At 32.0% G+C, this 19,912-nt stretch overlaps 3 protein-coding genes across 3 annotated transcripts; 1 reads left to right on the plus strand and 2 right to left on the minus strand.

The window, feature by feature from the left end:
• Window positions 1-1,037: 1,037 nt before the first annotated feature.
• Window positions 1,038-11,552, minus strand: LOC106707864 (protein takeout). The gene is made up of 5 exons (XM_014499307.2): window positions 11,392-11,552; window positions 8,017-8,108; window positions 4,821-4,969; window positions 2,903-3,036; window positions 1,038-1,424 (listed from the first exon to the last, which is right to left on the minus strand). The coding sequence occupies exons 1-5, from the start codon at window positions 11,441-11,443 to the stop codon at window positions 1,126-1,128; spliced, it is 726 nt and encodes a 241-aa protein (XP_014354793.1). The 5' UTR covers window positions 11,444-11,552; the 3' UTR covers window positions 1,038-1,125.
• LOC106707860 lies at window positions 6,644-7,966 on the plus strand. The gene is made up of 2 exons (XM_014499304.2): window positions 6,644-6,800; window positions 7,003-7,966. The coding sequence occupies exons 1-2, from the start codon at window positions 6,729-6,731 to the stop codon at window positions 7,843-7,845; spliced, it is 915 nt and encodes a 304-aa protein (XP_014354790.2). The 5' UTR covers window positions 6,644-6,728; the 3' UTR covers window positions 7,846-7,966.
• Window positions 11,553-15,061: 3,509 nt separating the features above from the next.
• LOC106707863 (putative beta-carotene-binding protein) lies at window positions 15,062-19,827 on the minus strand. The gene is made up of 6 exons (XM_014499306.2): window positions 19,684-19,827; window positions 17,816-17,958; window positions 16,737-16,834; window positions 16,021-16,154; window positions 15,542-15,691; window positions 15,062-15,279 (listed from the first exon to the last, which is right to left on the minus strand). The coding sequence occupies exons 1-6, from the start codon at window positions 19,757-19,759 to the stop codon at window positions 15,125-15,127; spliced, it is 756 nt and encodes a 251-aa protein (XP_014354792.2). The 5' UTR covers window positions 19,760-19,827; the 3' UTR covers window positions 15,062-15,124.
• Between the last annotated feature and the right edge of the window lie 85 nt (window positions 19,828-19,912).

A 19,912-nucleotide genomic window follows, 5' to 3' on the forward strand; every position in this document is an offset into this window, starting at 1 on the left:
TGGTAAATACTTTATCAGAGATACCTTATAGTTCGTCACTTAAAAGTAAATTTATAGTCAATCAGTATCACATGATAAAAATAAATCAGATTTTGATAAATTTTCAAAATATCTCTTTATTTAGTAAATCATTTAATACAATTTTTAAACCAAAAAAATTTTCTATAATGACAATATCAAACTGTTTTAAACGTAGCATTTTAAAAAAATAATAATTTGAAAAAGATAAAATAATTTTTTCCAAAAAAAAAGCAATTAACGAAAAATACAAAAAGTACAAAACCAATCGTGACATTTTTTTTTAATTTAAAATTAAAATAGAAAACATTCAAAACAATTACAGCTATAAAACACATCTATCTATATAGATGTGGTAGTCTATAATAAAACTATAAACAAAAAAATCAAACTAATTTGATATTAAATTAAACTTAATATTATTATTAAAGGGAATTTTTTTTAATCATAATTTACCATAACATGTTGATGGTCACTCTGTTCGTAACTATTACTATCACATTTAAAAATTAAAAATAAACTTATATTTATTTTCAAGACCAATATAAAAATAAATACAAAATAAAAGTATTATTACATAAAATGCTGGAATTGGAGTTCAGAGATGCTGTAATTTAATTAAAATTTTGTTAAAAAAACTAACAGAAGTTGTAAGAATGATTGATAAAAAATAACGGCAATATCAAATCTTTAATGTAACTATACTTTTCTCTTGGATACATTAAACTTTAATTATTTATAAAATATTGAATTGATTGCAATTGGGTCACCATTCCTAAACCTGATTAAACTGTAGGCACTTACCGTGGGTCTTATCTTAATCTTTGACAAAACAGAAATAGCATTATGTTTTAAACGCAGGTTTTGGTTTCACAAACCCACAGTTAAAGTCTCAAGGATTATAGATCAAACAAACATCTGTGACAATTGATTACAAATAAAAGAAATATGTAGTATATTACAACCAAAAATTAATCTTATAAAGCAGAGATAAAATGATGAAACTATGAAAGCAATATTTTACTTTTACAGTGTGTACTTCCAGCAATATACACGAAAAAAAGTATAATCACACATTATCTAAACTAAAAACATATCAAACTCGAATCAAGGAAACAGTTCTTTGTACGTGAACTTTGATGTTATTTTATTCGCCATTTCCGTGAAGAGTTCCCCAAGGCTGCGTTCTAAGACCGGACTTATTTCTTGTAGGAATACTTGAGAATTTTCGTTGATGACCCTGTTTGTGGCGGGTCCCAGGATCGGATCACCGTCGAAGAGATTCGTCAGGTATATTGAGGACTCTCCGACACGAAGCTTGACTTTGAAAGGATCAAATGTTAAATATTCGTCATCTCCGCGCTTTTCTTTGTGTCCTCTCATGGTCACATTGCAAGCGTAATCCTCTGGAATTAAAATAGATATACGGTTTTTAAAACTATTTACAAAAATAATTAATATTGTTGACGTTAATAAATACTTTTAGACAAAAACCAAGTTATTAAATAATTCCGACAATTTAAAGCATTTTTACATCAACGTTCAGTCAAGTTTCTATTCTGTTAGTTATCATACATTTTAATGTTTCTCTTAAAGACAATAACAGCGGCCTTTTCATCATTATAGAGGTCAAAAAAGGTACTGCCGATAATAATTTTATAATACACGCAGTAAACAAAAACAGAACGCTTATGTCGTAAAATACTAGAGTCGGTTACCTAGTGCGACGTAACAGCAGGCCGATTAACACACATTCCTTCACCTACTGAGCGCCAGTCGACTTCGACCCGACAACTTCGTAAATCATTCATATAATAATCAATTTTCAATTTAGTTATTTCTGTTTTGTATTATTATAACGTATTTTTTAATTATGCCTAGATAAAAATTAAAAGAGGTGTCATAGATTGTTGAGAAAAATATTTGTTTTTAATATTCAGCTAATTATATTAAGTTGATTCTTGATATGCGGAAATTTAGGGCGTTGTAAAGATTGGATACTGGCGCTGTTAACTGAAACTATAAAAACTATAGAGGTATTTAAAGTTTACTACTATACTGCCGACGGGGGAGCCGGACGGAAGACCCTTTTAGACTTCGCCCGTCATCCCTGCACGCTTCAGCTGCCGCGCTGAACTATATTATCATCTTTGCCTTATATTTTGTGCATCTTTTGCATTGTAAGTTTTCATTCAGCCAGAACACTCAACAGAGTTTTTTAATTGTACAATAAACTGAAGCTAACATTTCTAATATTTTTAAAGCAGAACTTATGTAATAATTTATCAATGCAAATGCAAATTATGCATGCAATCTATTGATACTTTGTAGTAATAGAAATAAGTTAAAGGCGAATCAGCGAGCGCAACAGAAGACAGGGAGATGCATGCGACCGGGATTACGAAACGGTGACGAAATAAAGCGCACGTCTCACTTCATAGCAAAACGTTGCACCATTCCTATTGAAATTGTTCACTAACAAATGTATTATATTTAATACCGATAGATAAATAAGACCGTAATACACAAACTTTTGTTAAATAATGATTATGGACGTAATATTTATCAGCTAGTAAGTAATTTCGATTCTTTCATACGCCTTATATTCCTAGACGAACTTACATTTGGTGGTATAAATCAAAGGGATATAAGAATTCATATCTAATAACCCAAAAAGCCCAAAACCAACCGACATGAAGGAATTTACTGGACCAGGCCCACCCGCGGCTGTAGTGCCTTTGATAATGATGGCGACTTTCGGACTATTGTCATGTTATGCACATGTTAAAGTTACAAGCCTAGAAATGATCAGAAATAACAAAAAGTATAGCAAATTAATCATTTATGGTTCATCATAATATGTTGTGTTAAACGTGGTACTTACTGAAGGAGCCAGTGATGTTGCCACGACCCTGTAGGCGGAGCAATAGCACTTGGATGTCCATCTTGTATTTGCCGTTGAAATCCAATCGCGGCAGTAGCAGCTTGAAATCGAACCGGTTGTTGTCAAGGTCTGACCTGGAATTATTATATCAAATACTGTTATTTTGCACTAAGCCAATTTTTTTAGCTTAAAGCTAAACACAAATTATACGAAATGGAAATTAAGGTTCATAACAAATGAAACAGCGTTACAATTTTTTTCTTAAATTACTATTGTTAATTAATAACTTGCTCTATATAAATTGTCTTCTAACTCTTTTCATCTTACACTTTCATATTTATTCCTCCCAAGTAGGGTTGGCGATAGGCAGGCGGCCGGCCGTAAAAAATTAAGCCAAAACATTAAGGTTTATAAAACCTTGAGCGCCGACCCCACGTGAGATAAAGCCAGGGAGGGGACGATGATGAGTTTTAAAAAATATTAAAATCTAAAGTATCGCATCGCATCGCATCGCATTGAAGTTTAAAATACAAACAACTTTAAATGCTGATCTGTTATAAAAGCACGCAACTAACATAATTCGTACAACTCTTGTTGAGTTGTTCTAACAATTGAAAATAAACTGATGACAATATTGTCTCAATCAGTATTCTCTTCATTACCAAAGTAACAATGACAGTTGCCTTTAAATGATCTTTTAATCTGTCGAGTACCATATAAATAATTTATCGTCAGCGAATTATACGCCTGCTAACACAACATACGTGTAACGAATCAGATAGAAGCAAGAAAAATGGAAGTTTTATAGATTTATTTCTTACTATAACAAAAAATCATGTAATATAACGTAACCCCAATCAAAGCCGGGATACTTTTTGCAGTCATCTTACTGATATTACTTCTTACTAATAAATATTATAAATGCAAATGTTTAGATGGATGAATGGATGGAAGTTAGTCGGAAACGGCTCAACAGATCTTGATGAAATTTGGCACAGATGTAGAACATAATCTGGAGGAACACATACGCTACTTATTATTATTTTTTTATTCCACCCGGACGGAGTCGCGACGACAGCTAATTGGTCTTTATAAACAGATATAGTACAAACCACAATTTGACTGTTTTGAATTATAAAATAAACTAAAATCAAAAATATGTTCTCTTTCATAATTTTTAGAGGTATATTCTAATCAAATAATAATTTCCTGCAAGTTTTTCAAAAATTTTTTGCAGCAGTAATTGTTTTTGTTTTACGTTAATTATGTTTTGGTGTTGTGTAATTGTAACAATTGACCAATACTCACGTAGCGCCCGCAAATTAGATATCGGAATTTGTCACACATATTTATAACACGTTTGTGCTTAATAAAAATAATACTCAGCGCACACCGAACAAAATATTTTTTTATCGGTAAAAAAATTATTTTCAAATTGCCATAAGTAACTGCATAATTAAGTAATTAAACCACGTGATAAATTTTATATCCCCCCACATTTTATTCTCCCAATTCCAAAATTCTTGTAAGATATACTATATACTACAATGACATGGTAATTAAGAAGTTTTTATTATGTTTCTATTTTCAATTTTTCACTTGTTACTGTTAACTATCAAATTGAATTTGATAGTTAACATTAACAAGTGAAAAATTTGACAAATTCATTATTTAAAACAATCTTACTTCTTACCACTCATACTCGTAATATTATAGATGCAAATTTTTAGATGGATGGATAGATGGATGTTTGTTTAAAGGTATCTCCGGAACGGCTCATCAGATCTTGATGAAATCTGGCACAGATGAAAAACGTAGCCTGGAAGTATACATAGGCTACTTATTAAGTTATTTTTAATTCCGCGCATACTCCGTATCCGCGGGCGACAGCTAGTGTTAAAATAAAAACCAAACTCACTTTAGCTCCTCAATGATGAAGTTACTAGGACCTCGCACTTTGACGTCATTAACGACCGCAGTGAGTTTGGCGCCCTGCGGCCCCCGCGCAAGAGCGATTTGTCCCAGGCTGAGCGGCTCTATACCTGGCACGTCCAATTCGGGTATACCCTGGAATTCATTAGAAATACGTGAAATCGGTGTATCAGCTCACGCTTCGTAGAATGGAGTTAATACTTTATATCCCAGGGTTTATATATTTAGGGATAATGAGGGCAAACGATCAGCGGGAACATCAATACAATTATCGCTTCTCAGGAACATCCGCAACACTAGAGGAACTGTTGATGCATTGCTGACCCTTGAGAAAAATTTACGCTTGCTAGAACTATACATATATAGAATACTTTAGAGAATTACTCTCAAAACCTATTCGCCGCAAAACCTTTCTCTGAAAACACAATTTCAAAAGTTATCTAGAACGTAAGCTCTTTGGTAACAAAACGGTCAGTGGGTCGATGAAGAAATTTTCATGCTTTAAGCTGCGTTTACAATATGCAGATCGTAAATACGAGACAAATGAGCGAAGGATATGTTTGACATACAGATTATTGTATACATATATGGATTGCAATGCATTAATACATATTTTATATCTGTTTTGTTAAAAAGAATAAAAGGCACGACTATATTATATCTATGTAATATACATATTAATAAAATTGTAGTGTCTGTAAATGATATCGAAAAAGAAATTCTAATTTCGCACACATTTTTTTTTTTATAAGAAAACTGGGCAAACTTGCAGCGGGAATACCGAGGTGAAATATGATCTAATTACGTTGCTTTTGCAATGCTGCTGCTTGCATGCTGCTTTTAATCTCCGGAAGGCGGGACCAATTTTGAGGGGACTTTGATGGGAAAGTAGCTGATACACACGGGAATATTAAAGATCCCTTTTTTAATTCTGCGCTGATGAATCTTGCCCACCGCTACATGCTTGTTTCTTTAATACTAGTGTCGGTGTAGTGGAGTTCTGGGTTTGTGAGATATCATCGCCTGTTGTTAACTTTTCTATCTTCAAGCAACTTGACATACAATGCCTCTCAGATCTTTACGAAACATCTTTGACACTGACATACATTTCTTACGATATGCCTACACAAAAAAAAATCGTACAAAATATGACTCGTCATTATTTACAGCTTTATAATGATAATTAATTATGTATTCATTATTTTAAACAATAATTCAAACAATGTCATAGCAAATAATTACATCAATGAATCAGAGACAGAAAACATAATTCAAACAGACCTTGGTTATAACCAAGCTTTAGAAATATTGGATATTATGTAAGGTCTAATAATACAAACTAATTATCTGTTTTTTGTAACAACGCCAATTGTAATTACAAATGAAAGGTATGAGGATATCCTATTATGGCAATATACGCGTAGAAACTAAACGCATGTTATATGAATTTAGTTTTGCAAGAACAGTATTATCCTCGGAAGTTTTGAAAGCACTGTAGCTTACAATAATTTTTTTTTTCAAATATTCTTTAGTTGAAAGGAATACAAAAGAATATTATTTAATATCAAACAGAGGGCAGGCGCAAAACATACATACAAATAGATAAGAAATGTGCGTCATTTGCCACACATCATATGTGACGACTTATTAAAAATAAATTTCTATCATCTGCCATGAAGATATTTATTCAACGGATTAACACCTTTATGTTATAGTACGTAACGCTTAAATTCTCTTGAACAACTTCAATGTTTTTATCTACAAGCTTTAAAATTAATAAAGCAATACGTGCCTTCACGGGTGTCGATAAAAAAATTAACAATGAATTGAAGAGCAATGACGAGGACCTGAGTACTTCAACTGCTTCGTATATAAGGAATGGAGTGCATTTTGTATGGGATTGTTAGCTCTAAATATGGGCCGGCATCAAGTGGCACTGTGTGTTACCTTGGCGCTTTTCTTGCAGGTAAGATTTACTTGTAGATTTTTTTTTATAAATTATTGATTTCTATTTCACGATAATTTTCTTTTTTGGAATACTATTTGAAAATAAAATAACAGTATTTTGAACTGTATTATTTTTCTACTTTATCCGCTGAAAAAACAGTCCATACCTAGTTGTAAGTCTACATATTACGTTACCATACTTAATTCTTGTACTTTTCCAGATTTTCGAGCTTCATGCGAGCGAATGTAATAAAAGAACAACTTTTATACAAATAAGAATACCACAGAAAACAAATGTAGCCGTAAAGTATCCAAAAGAAATAGATCCTGTACAATTCGTACCATTCCCTTATAATCCTTCGGGATCTGGATGTATGAAATGTCAGGGAACGACGTGCACGAAATGTGTTTACACCAAAAGCTCTCAAACAACTACAAATGTTCATGCACGAAAAACAAACATCATCATTGATATAAAGGGAACAAAGAGATTCAATGAAAGTATTGCTGAAGCAGACAGTTCGAATGTTGATAGTTCGTCTGCTAAAGTAGATGGAACAATTGTTGGGATATATGACAAAACATCGGCTGCTAGCGTGAGTGGTGCTACAGCAAAGTCAAGTGATAATGGTAATTCATCAGCTGCAGTTGCCTCCGGTACCGCACTATCACAAAGCGATATTCTAGCTGCTATTGATGAGGAAGAGATCAATAAAATTGATGGAAGTAAATCTCATGTGGAAGATGTATACGTTTTAAGCGAAGACATTTCTACAGCTAATGCGAATAGCACATCGGCGAGTGAAGGTGAGGTTAAAAACGAAAATGACACCTCATCAGCGCTTTCAAAAACAGATGAAACTCAATCGTCTACAACAATTATTGAAAAGGATTCAGGCAATACGGTAACAGTTCCTGCGGACACTGCAAGCGGTGTGACGACCAACGATTCGAGTCAACCAAGCTCTGGCAATGATAGTGCACCACCGGTACCTGATACAAGCGCTATTCCTGAAAGCGATGCCTCAGCCGTTGATAAAAAACCAGATAATACTGGCACATAAAACACAAACACACAAGTCTCTAAAACTTTCTAAACAGCTCTATGGAAATGTTTGTAAATAAGAAGATAACCAACAAAACCACGTAGGTATATTTCATAGCCTTGTAACTTAACGAACAAACTAAAATAAAATATTATTATAGTAATCTCCAATAATCGTAGTGTAATTTACCTTAATCATCTTTGGCCGCAACTCTTCCACGGAATTCATGATGCATTTATCAACATTAGGATCATTTCGCTGGCATACTTTGATGTAGGAAGCTGAAATAAGAAATTAATTCGTAAGTGTCATTACTGAATAACAATTTAGTATCGAAAACTGAAATAATTATTATTTAATTAAATTAATTAAGAACGACTTAACTACGATTGATGGTCCGGTGTCGGCACCGATTAGTTTCGGGCCCGTCGAGGGTCCATCTTCAGGGCGAGTGTTTGTTTTGAGAACTTCGCGGTCGCGTCGCGTCTCGCACAGTTAAGCCGTTCTTAATTTATTAATTATTGTCTCTCACGAAAGTTTAAATAATTATTTAATTATTAATGAAATTATGTTTTCAATGTTAATTAATAAACTATAAGTACCAGAAAGTTTAAATTTGCACAGGATAATATGCCTAATCATCAGTTCACAGTTCACATACATCAAAGTTTCACCGTGTACTGTAATCACCAGCTCATTGATAATGAATAGTTTTACTCTCTAATCAAACCACTTGCTTCAATATTATCTATTCATCACAACTTTAGTAACCTTCAAAGCAAGCCTTACCCAACAACAAATAAATTAAATTCGATCAACTTGTTATGTTTACATAATACTAGTAGAATACAAGCAAACCAGTCGTAGGGTTCCCACTTTCGCTGAATGAGAACAAGACCAGTCGGGTATTGATTATATCATAGATTTACATTAACGTAATCACGATTCACGTTGTAAATAGAAACAACAGCTGGAAGACACCTAAATAGAGTTGTTTTGGACTATTTGTAGCAATATGAAAACTGTTATGGTTGTTATAATAAAAGAAAAGGTTCAATCCCGACTGACATTAAATGTTTACGTGAATAAAAGAATGTTGAATTATCATATTTACTCAGATTTGGAAAATACACAACAAGCGAACAGAAACAGAATTGAATTGCTGAATTATTTCCAACCCTTTCTAGGATAAAGAACGATTCAAATCTTATAGGTCAAATGTGAGATATGTAAACAAAAAAAGATAGAAAATATCCGTTTAACCTTCTTGGATGAAAGATTGATTGGTATTTTTAACACATAATTGCTGAATCATGTGTCCATTTAAAATTGCGTTAAAAGGTTAAACATAAAAAGATAAACACAATTGACCTCAACTAAGCTAAGCTTACATTAAAAAATAATGACAAACATCTAGAAAATTTAGACCAAGGTTAAAGATTTAACACAGCTAACACAAACATATATTTATACATTTATTTTATTTTTTACTTAGCACTTACACTACTACGATTACGACTTTTTACTTGCGCTTGTCTTTATTAAATAATCTTACACTTTCGTTCTTTTCATACTTTTAATGTTCAAGAAATATTTGGAAAATTAGAAATTTTTCAAGTATTTCCAAAGCAGATTTATATTCAATGTCATAATTTGTGTCAATCGCCTTCTTATCGTCATCGTCATATAATCAAAATTAGCATGACATGTTTGGTGTACTTTACGCCAGATAGGGCTTTACTTTACGCTCAACAAGATTTTATACGAATTTTCTCGATGAGCTAAGATGAGATACGATGGCGATGATCACAAATATTCATGCGAAGCCCGCAGACCACAATACTGATATTTGTACATAAATTATTGTATAGTTTTAAACTACATTAATCTTAATTTAATAACCTTATCAAACTACAGTTAATTTACTATGCCGCACTTAGTGTCTTTTAATAGTTGGAATGCTCAACATCGGTACCAACAACAATCGTCAGTTCCAAAATGGCGTATTTCAAATATGCATAAAATACTACGGTTTAAAGCCTGTCCATATATATACAGATCAGTGTTATTTAGATAAAAATTGTCCATTAGCGACCAAATAATGAATGATTGCGGCAGTAAACGAAAATCCCAAAGTAAACTATTTAAACTTCCGGATAGAAAAAACGTTGCACGTGGAAGAGATGTTATCTATAGAGTTTCACGCACATATCGGGATTCATATCATTGGCTTCCGACATTAAGTCTCACGTAATTGGATCCTATTAACAAGATCTCCATGAATGTCGTCGAGAATAGAAATTTTAAATGAAATCGTATCTTATACCGAGTTATATACCAGCTATGTACAATCATATACATAAAAACAGACTAATAGGTCATCTGGACTGTAAAAGGGAGTGTTTTCATTATGGTATCGCAGGGTCGGAGAACAGCTATATTATAAAAATAAATTAATTAAGAAAGACTTAATTCAGGTGTGATCGTCCGGTGACGGCACCGACTAGTTTCGCCGACTAGTTAAGCCGTTCTTAATTAATTTATTATTATGTGTCACGAAAGTTTCAACAATTTAATTATGTTATAAAATATAATAAAATAAAACGATGAAATGCTCTAACTGATTGCTCCATGATTTTTGATTTGATGAAACAAATCGCTTTCCATAATGGTATAATAAAGGCGAGCGAAGTCTGATACGTAACTCCTTATTAGGTCTGGAATTAGCAAAAGAATCCAGCCCATGGGCGTTATATTTCCAATGAATACTAGTGATTAGTAAATATTCCATTAAGTTGTATATTGGAATATATTTGTTAACACGACCTCTGCAGTTATTTAGGGACTTCATACTGAACACTAATTAGAGGAGCAAAACTAAGTTACAATTTTGTATTTCATGTAGTTACTTAAATGTCCCGATAGTCACCTGCTTGTCGCAACTATTTGTCAATATTTTGCTACTTGCCGATTCTGGTTTGGACAATCTCTTCCATAGTGTAGTCATAACGTTTTATCTAATTTCTAATCAGTCGCAGTACTATGACAAAAATTTGAAACATCTCTTTAAATACTGTCGGAAAATTTGAAGTAATTTATTTTATTTTTAAATGGGCCGATTCAAGCAATGAAAAAAATATTCGAAATTATTTCTTTGTATGCTTTGAAAAATAATATTTGCCATTAAACAATTACAATCGTCACTAAACATTGAAATTTGCATTTAATAATAAATTATGTATTGTAAGTATTATTTATATACATAATACTTACTTAATTTTCATGATATTTATGTTACACAAGATATTTTTTTAACAAATCAGCAAATAGTATTATGTAGTTTACGAGGTAAAATTGTCGTGACGCGTTGAAATCTAATACTCTATCAAAGAAGTATCCAAAATATCGTATTTTTATTTTTTAATTTACGATCATTTTTCTATCAGTTACTCGTACATGGTCGTAGTATTAAAAGAACTCTAATTATATTATTAGATTTTTGTGAAATAATAGTTTAAATATAAACATACAAACGTGCATAATACTCATACATATATAACTTACGTATTTCAGCGGTAACCAAAGGTAAAGCGATGAGTAGCACTGTCGATAACATGTTTAAAGTTGCACAAACGCGTGAGTACGATGTTGTGAGGGACCGGCCAGCCGGGGCGCGATGTCGGCTGCCACTGATACAAGAGCCAGCCACGACCTGCCGCGGGCTCCAACACGCTCTTCGCGCCTGCGCTAAGGACGCGCGTGAGTGGTCGTCAGCCCTTCTATTCTGGATCGCTCCTTGAATCGATTGCGATATCGATATTTGTGATTCGGTTCATTGGCACCTCAATGACTTAAGATTTAGGGCAGTGACGGTATAATTTCGTTCATACGTATATGCGCTGATTTACGGAGTAATGCTTTACTGAAACCAAACTGAGATTACTTCTACATATTTATATGTTCAGGAACAAAGATCTAATATATAAAATTCTCGTGTCACAGTTTTCGTTGCCATACTCCTCCGAAACCGCTTGACCGATTTTGATGAAATTTTGTGAGCATATTCAATAGGTCTGAGAATCGGCCAACATCTATTTTTCATAACCCCCCCCCCATTTAGTTTTTTTTTAACTGTGCGCGGACGGAGTCGCGGGCGACAGCTAGTAATTATATAATAATTAATCTTGAATGTCAAAATTAAAAATTTGCACCCAAATCGTTTTAATCGTTTTAAAATCAATTAATAAAATTAAGAACAGTAAATAAATAAAATGAAATAAAATTAATAATTGTAACTGCGAATGATTCTGCGTTTACTCATGGCAAAGACATTGATACTGTACTGTCTGACTTTTACTAAACCTTTAATCAAATATGCAATGACATTAAATTCGAATATATTATTAAAATTGTTTCCTTCACTTTCACTTTTATTTTTAAATGGCATATTTTATTAATTAATCTATTGCTTTAGTCCTAAGTCATCAATAATTTATCAGATATCCTGATTACTGAGATCCGCACATTGCAGTGTGTGGAAGGAACCGACATGTCCTGGAAACGTGCCCACACCAACGCCGGTGCAATGCCGGTATAGATCACGTGCTGCGCTTCCGCTCTGTGCCAATCTCCTTTGCTTCATGAAACTTGGAACGTACATTACAAACTCTTAATTATGTGTTTTGTATGTTAAATACTTATTTTGCGCCTGTAGATGAAATAGCAATTACTTTGTACTGCAACTTAAAATAGGGTAATTTAAAAGTTAAGTAAACTTTTCAATTGCGTTTTTTTTTTCATTATATATCTTTATTGTTGTTTCATAATTTACATTTTTTTCCTAATATTATTCAAAAATCTGGATATTTTATATTTTTTTTAAATTGTGTTTTAAATAACGAAACGTTTTAAGAGAAATTATTTATTTATTGAAAGTATGCACAAAGTATATATTTACTTCTTTCAACCCATATTTTATTCTATGTTATTTTTGTAATAAACCTTTTATGATAACTTTATAGTTTTAAAAATAAAAGAAAAGAGATTTAACGATGATTTAACTTTTTTATTTTATACTTTGAATTTAAGATAAAACATCTGTCAGGTAAAAATTAACAAGCTATCTCTCTTGTTTCCTCATCGTGATAAAAAAGCACTCTCTCGGTCTAAACATCCCTGACCTGAAATTAACGATGGCCTTTACGTAAAATGTTTTCGCAAATACTAAGCTCGGATTTAAAAACTAACAATAGTATATTTCCTGATAAATGTTACAGAAGTAAAACAAATTGGATAATCAACAAAATTATCTAATTTATTTAAAAGGAAAATACAATTTGAAATTAAAATTTTATTAGAATTAATGGTTAAGTAAAGGAATAAGCGAAGTACCTCGTAATATTTGTATATAAATATATATATTTAGTAAATCAGATTGTGTAGCATTATTTACCTGTTTACCGGATATAATGAGAATAAAGCATATTCCAGTTTTCAACTTTTTCAATATTTATACTGTACCTATACAATGTCTCTTGACGTTGTTTGGGTCGTTAAAGAGCACATGGTTATTGACGTATGTATACATATTCTCGTGTACGTGGTACATATATCGTGCTGAAAGTGAAAAACATGGATACATAAGATTTGATCTCAGCAAAACTTCTCAGTGACCAGCCTCGAATGCAAGGGAAAGTATTTTAATATCTCCAAAGGACCACAACAGAACTCTTCAGCTCCGAGGTTTAGCGTGATGCATTGGCGGCGTAGCAGTGTTTTGGCTTATCGGCATGGCGGTGTGTCGGCAACGTGGGTCGCCTTGACCAGCCGGTTGCTTCACCGTCGCCGCTCGCCACCGCCTGTTCCGTAGGAAACTCACCTAACGTCAACATTCCAACCGCTATTACCACATTTTCGCCAATTACTCTCATCGAATACGTTAATTCAACAAAACAGCACGTTGATGGCAAATAACGTTATACTGTGACGAAGAATTGATTAATAATATTAAATACTGTAGTTCTCTTACATGTTGAATCTCTAGGTATGGCTGAAACCTTCAGGTAGCTCTAGATCAGGGATTCCAAAAGGGGTCTTAAACTTAAAGTATTGCTAATTCTCACTCTGTCTTCTTCTATTGACCTAAGTCAGAATGAATAATAATAATTGATCTTAAAAGTAGGTAATTTAGCCATGGGGGCCTGTGGTAACAGTTGATTTTGGAAAAGGGGGTCACTTGTCCAAAATAGTTTGAGGATCCCTGCTCTAGAGGATTGTAAAAGTGCAAATCCTTAGAATATTTCCTTAGCTTGTTAAACTCAATATCTCAGGTCATGGTTTACTTTATCATGTTAGCGAGGTTTTTCTGTTGTTGTTGTTTGAGACATCTATGGAGTCCCTTATCATTGTATAAACCGATTTCTCGTTTGGAGATTCCTACTACAGGTAAAACTAAAAGTCTACTGTGATACTCCGACTAATAGAAATGCAACACCAATATTACATCTATATAAATAATAATTGTACAACAATATCTTAGCAATATAATGAAACTGCAAACATTGTTGCAATATGTCTTACAATCAGCAAGTAACCATTAACAAAATTGCCCAATATTTTTACCTTGAATGTTATATTAGCTTTCAGTGAACGAACTATAAAGTAATTCCAGTATGAGCGTACAGAGAATTTTAATTTAAAAGAAAAATTGCAATAAGCTTTTATATGACCTCGGAAAAAATGACGCCAGCATTTAATTCAGAAAGACTCATTTAGTTACCATCATCATTTAGTAGCATAATAAAATAAAACAAACAAGTATTAAAAAACTGTATTTTATCAAAAAAAAAACCAGAACAAATTTTTTATTGATCTGTCACGATAGCAAATAATTTAATATTTAGTTCAATTGACCTAAGGCTATAAGAAATTGATGTACATATTTGTAATTTATTTTAAATGCTTTTTAATACTCAGTATAACTTCAAACAAAATTACAAGTAAATCATTCGAATTATATGTTAAGTATTTTATTGTATTTTATTTTGTGTATTTTATTTTATTGTATTTTTTTTATATAATTTTAGTAAGTATTTTATGTTTGGTAAAGGACGAATTCCTTTTAAAAATTACCTTTTATCTCTTTATCTTTCAACAATAATTTGAAACTATGTCATCTTTAAGTACATTGGCAAAAATATCAAAAAACTTTTTTTATTAGTATACGAATATTAGTCATAAATATAAATATGAGGTAAAAAATTTATATTACAAACAAACATAACAATTACAAATAAAGTTACGGTTTAGGGAACAACTCATCATAAGGTATGTTCTTTGTTATTTTATTAGCTGCGTCCAGGATAATAGTTGATACGCCTTTCTCAGCGAATGGTTTAGCCGCTTTCAGAAGTTCAGCTTTGTTTTCATTCAGTGCCATATTTGTTGCATCTTCTGTGGAAAAAATATAAAAAATTTGTTCCATTAATAACGTTAAAACATTTTTAAATATTGTTTAACAACTTCCCGCACTATAATTTATTAAAATAAATAAATATTTGCCTACGTACGAAATAATTTATTACTTACAAAGTAATCATTGCAAAGTCAAAAGATTCTTTCTGTTGTCTTATAATTTTCTGGTTATTTTTTTTAATTAACTACACAAAGTTTTCTTTGTTGTTTAAAAATAAATGCTTCTGAACAAAACTCTTACCCAAAGCTTTATCTCCATTGAAAAGACCCTCGAGTTTGATCTTGTAGTCCCTTATAGTAATGTCTGTGTCGATGCCCGTAAACTCAATGTATTCGACGCCATCTCTCTCCACTATTTTAATTCTCATAACCGCATCAACGTTGCATTTAACTAAAAACATAAATTATGTTAAAAAAGATGAGTACATGAATCAATATAACTAAATTCCGTACTATTTAAATCTTAATATTAAAGTTTTGCTACTAAATGCATTTTAGGCTTCTATGAAATATCTTTAAGAACAAATGACAGACAGCCTTTGAGTAATGGTCACTTAACATCAAGTAATTCGCTTGCTCATTTGACATGGTTTTCCATTTAAAAAACGAAACTCTGGAATAAGGGAACACTTTGAACATTTTAACCTACGTTTACTGCTCACTCCTTTAATGTTTAGGGTCGTGAAAGAATTTGAACAAGAGTATATAATAGTAACTAACTTGCATCTGCGACTAGTGTTCCTTCTCCGCGGATGGGCAGCAGCAAAAATTGTACGTCCACTTTGTATTTCCCTTCGAAATGCAACCGTGGGAATCGAACACGGGTACGGAACGTTAAATTTTCTAGATCAACCCTGGAAAAAGAATGCAATACGGTTGTTACGAAAAATCCATAATAAATAATTATAGACACCTCTCGTGTAATATCCTATACCGAGTTTAACAGGAAAGCAAAAATATTATAAAGCATACATTTTACAATAGATGGCGCTAATTTTTATAATTTAACGTACTATGAATTTCCACCGTTGAACCACCTGTGTCACCTCCTTTTTTTCAAAGAAAATGAGTGTACGATTTAATACTTCTTACTAAAATTATAAATGCGATAGTTTAGATGTATGGCTGGATGTATGTTTTTTTGAAGTTTTCTCCAGAACAGCTCAACGGATTTTAATGAAATTCGACATGAATGTAGAACATAATCAGGAATAACATATAGGCTACTGGTTAAGTTTTTTTTTTTAATTTAGCGCAGACTTAGTTACGGGCGACATCTCGTGACAAGATAATTTTAAGCAAATTGCCTTGATGACTATGAATTATATTAATTTAAAAATTATGAAATAACATCATGCAATTACAGACTTAAAGAAAAGACGGCAATAACATGATATGCGTAAAAATGGTGAAAACATCGATTGTTTTGCACTTACTCGACAAGTTTTATGCTAAAGTTGCCAGCTCCAGAAACCTTGATGTCCCTGCCCACAGCCTGGAATGCTCGGCTGTTGCTTCCCACTGGTGGGGTTATCTACGGAAAAGATATTTTTTTCACTTTTATATTAATTTTATCTATTTCAATATTGTACTACATTTATAATATATGGACATGATATACAAGAAACACCTGTAAGTATTTTCCTCTTTCGTACAATTCGAAAGAAATTACATGATTTCGTTCCAAGATGAATAGAAATATGAATAACTAGCTTTTACCCGCGACTCCGTCCGCGCGGAATAAAAAATAGAAAACGGGGTAAAAATTATCCTATGTCCGTTTCCTGGTTCTAAGCTACCTGCCCACCAATTTTCAGTCAAATCTATTCAGCCGTTGTTGAGTTACAAATAGTGTAACTAACACAACTTTCTTTTATATATATAGATTTGTTAATTACATCGTTTACATAATTAAATGGAAGGTTGTGAATCTAACATGCGAAATTAGAGTGATGCCAAGGATGCGGTAATCAATTCAAAACCAGATATTAAATATTCAATGTTTCAAATGACTTATAAATAATTATTTGTATAAACACAACAGAGTCACGCCATTTTGCTTACAACCACTTAATCATTGTATCCATATGTTTACCATTCGTGCGGAATTTTTTAAATTATTTATTAAGAGTAGCAAGTTTTAAAACTAATGGAAAAATATTTTTCTCCAATAAGTAATATTTAGTATCAATTAAAAGTACATTAAGATAAAATCTAATTATAGATTTATTTATTAGAAATTTTTAATAATCAACTGTCGCATAAGAACCATGTAAAATGTGACAATCCTTAACACATTTAAAACTTCACATTTTGTTTTTCCATCAAATTTTTCATGTCACTAATCCAACAAACCTCTACTAGGCTTTGTGATATGGTTATTGACAGTAATCGATTTGCGGGAATCGAACCTGCAACCAATGTCCGCGTATTTTAACCATTGGTTCTCGAACCTTAAATTACACTATTACCTAAATGTAGAATTATTATTTCAAATGTTACTATTTATAAATACCTCCTTAATATAGAATGGATCAAGACTAGGCACGTTGAGCTCGGGAATGCCCTCCACCAGCTTTGGTCGCAGCTTCTCAATGGAGTCGCGCACGCACTCGTTTACCGTATCCTGATCGCGCTTGCACACTTGGATGTACTCCGCTATAACAATAAGAGATTTAGTTACGAATAAGATTTAGTTTTAGTATAGGGGACAATAAGGAAAAAAGGTTTATATTTTGGTATTAATAATTTTTATGATAACGAGGCGTAGAAATCTTAAATACTCGTGATTAAATGCATTTCCGTAGACCAGTGCTTACGTACCGAATAATAAGGCATGTACAGCTAATCGTTCACTACGGATCCTATAACATTACCGCTCCCGCAATCAAGTAGATAATGAACCATTGCTTACACAACAATTACCAAGTACCAGTACTTGTTACTGCGGTTATATATCATTTTCACTAGATATAGAAAGGTAGAATCTGACACTTCATAGTTGATTTCCTTTATTTGCATCGTAAAATATGTATAAGTCATAACTGATATATTGACAACATTTGGAGACTGGAATACTGCGTAGGACGAAGCCAATTTAGCAACAAATTATCAATTATATTCATATAGAAACAAGTTGAAACGATATTAAAAATGGCGTTAGACTCAAGACTCATCGGACCACAGTGGAAGAAGTCATACTTTTAAATTACATGTGATTTGACGACCCTGACCTGAGTACTCAGTGCTCTGTGATGTACATATGTATGTATGTACATATCTATAACGGTTAGTACTGTAGCCTTTATTTACCTAGGAAATACACGTCTCCAGGTATTTAGCTTGCTGTCAATATGCTGCTGCTTTATATGACAATATAAAGATGTACGTACACGTATAATATATATAAAACTGCCATGTTTTTTTTAGTATATTCGCCGGTTATAATGGTAATAATTATCACTTCTTTCAACAACTTACGGAAGATGCAATTTTATTTAATTTAAATATTATGATATATTTTTATGCAAATTTAGTAACAACGGAAAAATTTCAGAACTGCATCATCTTGAAATTGCAGTACAAAAAAGTTTTATATACTTTTCTTTTTTCATTTTATATGAATGAGTTTAAAATATCGACGTTGTAATTTTTGTAATATATTAACGTAAGTGTAGGGGTTTATGGCTCCCACAATTTCACTTAGCTGTATGTGCTCAATTTTATTGCCAAAAAATATTGAAGTAGAGATAATTTCTAGTTAAAAAAATCTTTAATGTACTTAATTAAAGATATACTTAGTGAAGTTATGTCATAAAACTCATACGATTCATGTTAAAAATCTTCAAATTATTTGATTTAGTATTGAATTGTTATATAAAAGTTATGTTTTAATCATATATTTTCCATTTAAAGAAATGCGGACTTGCGAATAGAGAGATTTTTTTGTGAAATAAATTATAAATTAATTTTTTTCTTAATTCAATTTTTTTACACTTTTGACAGTATCAAAAATAAGGTTTATTTTAAATTATCTAATTTCTTTAAACATACATATAAAACATAAGCCAAAACTTTAAGGTTTACAAAACCTTGTGTACCTGCCCTACGTGAGTGGTAAAAGGCCAGGGAGATAATGATACGTACAAAATATGATATTCATATCATTTAAAAAACGGTGTGCCAGGACGTCGCAATCGTAGTCCGTGGTCTCTGTCTACTCCTCTCGGTTATGTGTATGAGTTGTTGTTGTTGATCATTTAAAGATAAATATAAAATTGATATTTCATTAAGAATATAATTAAATTAAATTAATTATTATATTATTAATTATTAGGGTAAATTATTAATAGTGTAAACGAATTAAAACAAAAAAAAACTTACGTATTGTCGAATAACATAGCTCATGACAAGTCAACATAACAAATAGAAAAACTATAAATTTACAACCGGACAGCATTTTAAAACAAATTATATGCAGAAAGATAAAATTGAACCGACTTTGACAAAGGCTAAATAAGCACTATGCGGTCGTGTACGATGTACGATTATTATATATATATGTAAGCATATGAAATAGGTTATTATTAACAAGTTCAAGGCAACTGCATCG

This window comes from Papilio machaon, chromosome 3 (genome assembly GCF_912999745.1).
Source record: "Papilio machaon chromosome 3, ilPapMach1.1, whole genome shotgun sequence".
Classification (NCBI taxonomy): domain Eukaryota; kingdom Metazoa; phylum Arthropoda; class Insecta; order Lepidoptera; family Papilionidae; genus Papilio; species Papilio machaon.

Coding starts and splice junctions, on each gene's coding strand:
- LOC106707864 (XM_014499307.2), bottom strand. CDS start 11,443: ATGTTATCGACAGTGCTACTCATCGCTTTACCTTTGGTTACCGCTGAA. Junction 8,109..11,391: donor TTTGGTTACCGCTGAAATAC/GTAAGTTATATA, acceptor TTCTTATTTCAG/CTTCCTACATCAAAGTATGC. Junction 3,037..4,820: donor TTCATCATTGAGGAGCTAAA/GTGAGTTTGGTT, acceptor TAATAATTCCAG/GTCAGACCTTGACAACAACC.
- LOC106707863 (XM_014499306.2), bottom strand. CDS start 19,759: ATGCTGTCCGGTTGTAAATTTATAGTTTTTCTATTTGTTATGTTGACT. Junction 16,155..16,736: donor TTTAGCATAAAACTTGTCGA/GTAAGTGCAAAA, acceptor TTCTTTTTCCAG/GGTTGATCTAGAAAATTTAA. Junction 15,692..16,020: donor AACACTAGTCGCAGATGCAA/GTTAGTTACTAT, acceptor TTATGTTTTTAG/TTAAATGCAACGTTGATGCG.
- LOC106707860 (XM_014499304.2), top strand. CDS start 6,729: ATGGGATTGTTAGCTCTAAATATGGGCCGGCATCAAGTGGCACTGTGT. Junction 6,801..7,002: donor CCTTGGCGCTTTTCTTGCAG/GTAAGATTTACT, acceptor GTACTTTTCCAG/ATTTTCGAGCTTCATGCGAG.